Raw genomic sequence first — 7,303 nt, forward strand, 5'->3', positions numbered from 1 at the left:
GGATGAAACGTAGGCCTAGTCCTCTTCCGCATCATATCTCAAAAAGTCGCGCACCCCCTTTCCATAATGGTTTCTACCCGAAGTTGCCGACAACAGCTGCAGCAGAGTAGGTGAGCAATTAGTCTCGCTAGCCCAGACCCTCCTCCAGAGAAGAAGCCAGGTGAAAGTGAGCAATTAATTAATCAAAATATACATTCTCTGCTGCGCATTGACGTTGAACGCGCACGATACATTTTGACGTGGTTGAATCCCCTAATTAAACTTGTGTAACTACACACTTAATTCATTCAGAGAAATATAAAAGTATACTCAGCATGGTTAGCTAACAGGTGATTGGCTAGTATGCTATCAGCTAAATTTAGCGTCCCCTAGTATGTTTTTTTAAGCTCACGGCCTAGCCAGCTAATCAGCTCACCATCACTCATTGCAGGAGAGGCAGCGAAGACCCTGGAAGTGGACGTTGACTGTTGGGGTTTCCTTTGGAGTCCAGTTCACCTGAAGGTAGGACTGGGAATCTTACACTTTGTTGCTACTATAAAATTGATGCATCATGCATTATTGTTGAAAATTCAGATTCTACCATAGACAGACTGCTTTCAACTGCTGCCATTAAATTTGTCTTAAAATGTATATCAAGCAGACAAGATAGCTCTTAAATAGCCACTGTTTACAAGCTACTGTGTGTAAGATTTTTGATTACCATCAGGAATAAGTTTGAAGTATTAAACTTCCAAATTTCCAACATTGTTTTCTTGCACCTGGTAATGGAAAAGGCTGTCCAGTATCACATAATTATTTATACAGTAGACAGTTTTTCCGCTGCGATGGAAAAGAACCTAAATCGAGTTGAGTCGAGCCGAGTTACTGTGTAGTGGAAAAGGGTGCAAAATAATAGCAACTGGTAGATTATTATTGTGTGTCTGCCCAATACTGAATTGGGGGGTCAATTTGTGGCGCTTGGTCTTGATTCGCCACACATTAGTCTACGTATGGGAAACACTGGTATCTTTGTGCGAGCCATTCTACCAATTAGATGTTTGATGTACTCCAGTCCGTACCTACTTTGCTGATGGTCCGCTCCCGCAAACTAATCCCTGAGATTGTCATTTTTATTTTTCTCTCTATTGCCAATACTGCTAACACATAACAAGAAGAAGAAGCAAAAACGCACAGCATTTTCTTGTTGATTTGGATCAACAAACGGCGAGTTTTTTTTGCATCCTCCCATCATCAAAGAAAGTGACATAATTTTGGGGTTTTGATGGAAATTTCCTCACAGTGACTGCAAGATCATTCCATTTTGAACTGCTTTTGCCACAGAGTCCAATCTAGATTCATTTCAGAACTCAATCTGAAGGACGGATTGATTACCTATGTATGTGTGTGAACGGACTTGATACTCTCAGTCTGTACATTTTTTAAGTTAGCTTTTGGAATGTGGTTGGTTGGAATTTGGTGTTTTTTGGTGTGTGTGTTTCTTTTTATCACAGATCCACTTAGTGGTACTGTTGTCTGTCTTGTCTTTACGGTTGTATTCATATAATCTGTAATCTGTGTTATTGTTTTTAGAGGATAATTGTTTGATACTCCAGGTGTGTACTGGGAGGGAGGGAGCTGAAAATACCAGATTTTCTCAGAATATTAATGAACCTGTTGCAGTTTTTGTGAGCATTTCTGATGGAAGCTCAATGTGGCTTTTGGATTTTTTCCAAACATGAATAGCAAATTTTAGTTGTGAAATGTATTCTAACATAACCAAACAGACACAAAATCCCTTAAATCACACATCAGTTTATTTGTCAAGCAGAAACCTTCACATCTCAAAGTTAACACCATAAAATAAAGTTACATGAATCACCGTGTTTTAATCTTTGAAAAGTACCGTATCACACGAAATGCCTTTCCTCTCCCCAAGATAGGAATGATTTCGATTGACTTACATAATATAAACACTTTTTCTGTTTATGTTAATTTAATTATAGTCAGTACAGCATAGAGAAACAACAACGAAAAGACAACCAACAGATTGTATTCTGTTGGATCATTCATAACAATGTACTCAACCCACAAATGACATTGGCCAGCTTCTGAGACCTGTAGAAATATCATAAACACGAGTTATCCAGATTTAAAACAAATAGCCCATCTTTGTCTAGTTAGTAATTAGTATTGACATGATTTGATGTTATCATCAACATCAGTGCTGCCCAACTGTTACATGCGGCCTCAATCTCTCTCCCTTTGTGGACTCGTATATCTTTTTATCTGTGCTCTGCTCTGTTCTAATTTAATGGAGGCCCTGTCCCCGAACTAAATCTGGAAGAGTTCCAGGTAGCCTGCGCTGCTCTCTGTGCAGCTTCTTTTGGAGATTTTGCCCCTTCAGCGGCATCAAGTCCTATTCTACCCCCCCTCAGAGCAGCCAGTGCAACTTGTGTTCTTCCTTCTGCTGTTGATGCCAGTGCTCTCACATCAGAAAGTCCCTGTGAATTTGTCATGACCATGTCTGCAACACCAAGTAAAGCTCCTAATAATGCTCCTGTTGTTGCACCCGCTAATTTAATCATTAACTTGTCAAATACACTGGCTGTAGCCTTCTGTCTAATCTCCTTCTGTGACATATTTCCTGGTGACTGTTTAATGTGCTCCTCCTCTCTCTGTATTTCTGTTTTCACTGCCTGCAGCATATCATTGGTGTAGTAGCCTCCTTTGTTTGCATCTGTTATTTTGTCCACTGTGTTGAGTATTTGCAGCACCTGGAACCGGTTACTTCTGTAGTCATCTTCTTTGTTGTCTTTCCAGTATTTATTGTCAACAACATGGCAACGGCCTCCACACTTCTTCACCAGATCACTCAGGCCTTCATTCTGACTGACAAACTCGTCAATTTTCATTCCCTCACTGAGCTGGTCACCGTGAGTGAAGACAACTGCTGAATATTTCAGAGCATCATCAGAGAAATTTCGGCGTATGTGCTTGATGACCTCTTTCTCTTGCTGTGTGAATTTCTCCACTTTAAGCACAATGAGAAACGCATGAGGCCCCGGAGCGCACTCTGTGATGCACCTCAGTATCTCAGTCTTGAGTAACTCCTCAGACCCACATGTGTCAAAAAAACTGTGGGTGTCGATCAGAGTGATGCTTTTCCCATTGACCTGCTTGGTTTCTGAACGAGACGGACTTTTCTCTGAGGTGGGGGCATGACTTATCTTGAACACACCCTCTCCCAGTATAGTGTTGGCCAGGCTGCTTTTCCCAGCTCCACTTTTTCCCAGCAGGACGATCCTCCTTGGAGTCGGCACTATGAGAGAACAATGTTTCCATCACTGAGCCACATTGCACTTTTAATTGTTCTGAGAGTTTGTTCCCTTGGTTAAGAAAGTATTTTGCATGCGTTTATGATAGAGAATGCTGTCAATTCATTTCTTTTATATTGTAACATAAAATAAAATATATTTTATATATATAAAATATGTATTTTACAGCATTTCAATTGTCTTATGGCAGTGAACTCAATCATAAACATTAACTAAGACCCTATTGCAATGTGTAGGCCTATAGTTGCTACACTTTTGTGAGATGGGATAACCCTATCTATCGATCTATCGAACTATCGGGAAGCAAGATGTACTCACCGTTCATGTTGTCATAAAATCACCCAGAGAAGTCCTTGTTGTCTGTTTTTCCTCTTGCACTCTCCTTATGATATGATTCTTCTTTCGTTTTCTACCAGTTGGACTTGTTGGGCCACACCTGAACAATGGAACAGTGTAATTTTCTGTGTGCCTGTTGCAGTTAGTCAAGATAGTCAAATGTGTTCTACGCAGCATGAGCAAAAGTCACGCATAGTCATTATATCAGACTTCTATCAGACGCAGGTTTTAAGGTTATCAAAAACTGACAAAACTCAATTAAAATTCTGATACAGGAAGTGTTGAAATTAAAATCTTCTGGTATTTAATAGTTTTGTTAAATTAGGCCTACAGTCTTAAGAACACATTTCAATAATAAAGATCATCATAAAGATCATCATGCAATCATGAATATAGTAATGACGGTTTCAGCTACTTGAAGTGAAACTGTGTGTTCATTGGACCATTTCGCACGCCACCCAGACTGAAAAGGTCACCTGACAGATTTAGAGTCAGCTTCTTGATAAAGGCTTTGTACATAATGTCTTTTAATGTGATATAATTACCCTCCTTTTGTGTCAGACAGGTTGAGGCAGTTTCACCTTTTCATGTGTTTTAAGTGTAGGAAACAGAACAGTTTTTTTTTCATATTTAATGGCAAAATCTACAGAGAGCTTCACTGAATAAACTGATCATTAAGAGACAAATATTATAAGACCTTGGTCTTATCAGGGTACAGTCTGTTACTTTTTGTAAATGTAGACAGCTTTTTGAAAATCATATTATCATATGTTTTGATAGTGACTATTAATGAGTTTTATTGACTGTGTCTTTAGCCATATCCTTGTAATTGGGTCTATGAAAAGGCAAAAAACAAAACTGAAAAGATGTGACCAATCCACTTGTTTATTGTTACATTATTATATTTCAAAGAAGCAATCATGAAAAAAAGAAAATAAGGTGTTCAAACATTGGACGATATAATTATAATGTATAGGAAATCCCTCCACACTGATAGTATTCCCATATGTCATATTTTTCCACTCCACACCGTAATGACTTTGCTAGCTATTCATTAGACAAAAAACTGCACAAACGATAAATTACATGAATTTCGTAAGGAGGAAGCCTAAAAACACATATTAATCAAACTGATTTTACACGGTATATATTTTCAAGAATGACTGTAGTAACACGTTGCATTCATATTTATTATCTTTCCAAACTAAAGTGTAAAAGAGCAAATGTAACAACAATCAAAATGGTTGAATAAAGCATTTGGAAAACATGGTGAAAATGCTGTTGAGGGACAAGGAAAACATCTATGTAAACCAGAATAAAAGGTTACATTAATGTCACAGAACATAAAACAAATCATGATCAGATGATATAGTGTATTAATTCAATATTTATGAAGTACTAAACGATAGGTGGTTAAAAAAAAATCAAATCATAAAGAATTTCTTGAGTATTCTGTGCTTGTATGTATCATGAAAAAGGCACAAACATGAAAAGGTAGAAAGGCAATGCACAATATCAGCAATATCGGCAGCACAATAACAGCATTTTTCAGATACAATATTTTTAGTCCTATGTGTAACTTCCTCTGGTAATGATTACAGAAGATATTTTACTTTCCTCTTGCTAAGATTACTCCAATTCCAGCTGCCACACCTAGAAAAGTCAACAATATAGAATGAAATGTATTGCGTTTCATTCTGATCAAAAGCTTCTCAAATACACTGGCTTTAGCCTGCTGTTTGATGTCTTCTTCTGACATGTGCCCTGGTGACTGTCTAAGGTGCTCCTCCTCTTCTTGTTTTTCCTTCTGCACTGCTTCTAGCATTGCGTTGGTGTAGCATCCGCCGTTGTTTTTTTCAGTTAGCTTGTTTATGGTTTTGAGCAGCTCTGTTGTCTGGAACTTGTTGCTCCTGTATTCATCTTCTTGGTTGTTCTTCCAGTATTTATTGTCAAAGACATGACAACGGTTTCCACACTTTGTCAACACATCATTCAGATCTTTACTTTGCTTGACAAAGTCCTCAATCCTCTCTGTTTCAGGGAGCTGGTCACCATGAGTAAAGACAATAACAGCATATTTTAAGACGTCTTCAGAGAAGTACTGGCACATTTTTTTTATGACCCCCTTCTCATGTTCTCTATATTTCTCCACTTTAAGCACAATGACAACGGCATGAGGCCCAGGAGTGCACTCTACGATGCACCTCATTATCTCAGACTTCAACTCCTCCTCAGGTTTCTCTGTGTCAAAAAACCCAGGTGTGTCGATCCAGGTAATCAACTGTTCATTAACATCTTTGGACATTGCTTGACATTTACTTGTTCCAGAATTCGGTGAATGGTTTATCTGGAAACCAGCCTCTCCAAATATGGTATTGGCCAGGCTGCTCTTCCCCGCTCCTGTTTTTCCTAAGACCACAATTCTTCTGGTTGACACTGTAAGACAATATTGACTATGTTTCAGTGATATAGTACGCTCTTTCTTGTCTCTGTGTAACTACATTGCTCTAGCTGTTCACCTCTGTTTTTGGAGGAATCATTTTGTATCACTTGCCACTGATATGAAGCAGCAAAAGCTGAACTCACCATCCATGTTGAAAAAAAATCACTGGAACCACTCAAAGTTGTCCTTGCTCTGTTTCCTCCTGCTCTCTTGCTGTGATTTGATTATACTTTCGTTTCATACCAGTTTTATTGTCCCTAAAGGTGTGCGTGTGTGTGTGTGTGTGTGTGTGTGTGCCCTTTGTGTCAAATTGGGAGGATGACGCCTGCACCTATTCATACCTTTCATTCTGGCATACCTTTTGTCTGGGTGTGACAGAACTCAATGATCAGACTTTTATTTATTATCAACAACATCCACACAGCACGTTGGCCAATCAGGGACCGGCTGGTGCAAACCCCTGTCACTACACCAACTTGCTGATTGGCTGAATGGGGTTGTCTGTCAACGCTACTACTCCCGCCCACCCCAAACGCTTACAGGGGGAATGAGGCCAGACTCTCTGTGAGAAATGAAATGAAATGCATTTCCGCGAGAGACTGGTTTACGAGGCTAGTTTATTCTGGATTCACTATGAGAGAACAATGTTTCCATCACTGAGCCACATTGCACCTTTAATTGTTCTGAGAGTTTGTTCCCTTGGTTAAGAAAGTATTTCACATGTGTGGTTGCAACATAGAGAATGCTGTCAATTAATTTCTGTTTTTTTAATTATTATTATTATTATTATTATTATTTTTTACAGCATTTCAATTGTCTTATAGCAGTGAACTCAATCACAAACATTAACTGAATATACCTCAATGATTAAAGCATTCATATTTTTGTAAATATCATTTTAGCCTTCTAAATACTAATTTTAAATATCCATTTCATGATTTTAAGGTGGGATAATTGTTGATGCTGCAAGGAAGCAAGATCTACTCACCGTTCATGTTGTCATAAAATCAACTCCTTGTTGCCTGTTTTTCCTCTTGCACTCTCCTTATGAAATTATTATACTTTCGTTTTCTACCAGTTGGACTTGTTGGGCCACACCTGAACAATGGAACAGTGTCATTTCTGTGTTCCTGTTGCAGTTAGTCAAGACAGTAAAATGTGTTCTACGCAGCATGAGCAAAAGTCACGCATAGTCATTACATCAGACTTG

General features: G+C 38.6%; 2 protein-coding genes across 2 annotated transcripts; both read right to left on the reverse strand.

The window, feature by feature from the left end:
• Positions 1–417: 417 nt before the first annotated feature.
• Positions 418–3,639, reverse strand: LOC311001903 (GTPase IMAP family member 7-like; the record flags this gene model as incomplete). The annotated part of the gene is made up of 3 exons (XM_083993082.1): positions 418–495; positions 2,580–3,298; positions 3,633–3,639. 3 exons carry the CDS (start codon positions 3,637–3,639, stop codon positions 418–420), a joined length of 804 nt encoding a protein of 267 aa, XP_083849208.1.
• Positions 3,640–5,279: 1,640 nt separating this feature from the next.
• LOC311001904 (GTPase IMAP family member 4-like) lies at positions 5,280–6,243 on the reverse strand (the record flags this gene model as incomplete). The annotated part of the gene is made up of 3 exons (XM_083993083.1): positions 5,280–5,303; positions 5,371–6,086; positions 6,237–6,243. The coding sequence occupies 3 exons, from the start codon at positions 6,241–6,243 to the stop codon at positions 5,280–5,282; spliced, it is 747 nt and encodes a 248-aa protein (XP_083849209.1).
• Between the last annotated feature and the right edge of the window lie 1,060 nt (positions 6,244–7,303).

This window comes from Trachurus trachurus (assembly GCF_905171665.1).
Source record: "Trachurus trachurus genome assembly, chromosome: 18".
Lineage (NCBI taxonomy): Eukaryota > Metazoa > Chordata > Actinopteri > Carangiformes > Carangidae > Trachurus > Trachurus trachurus.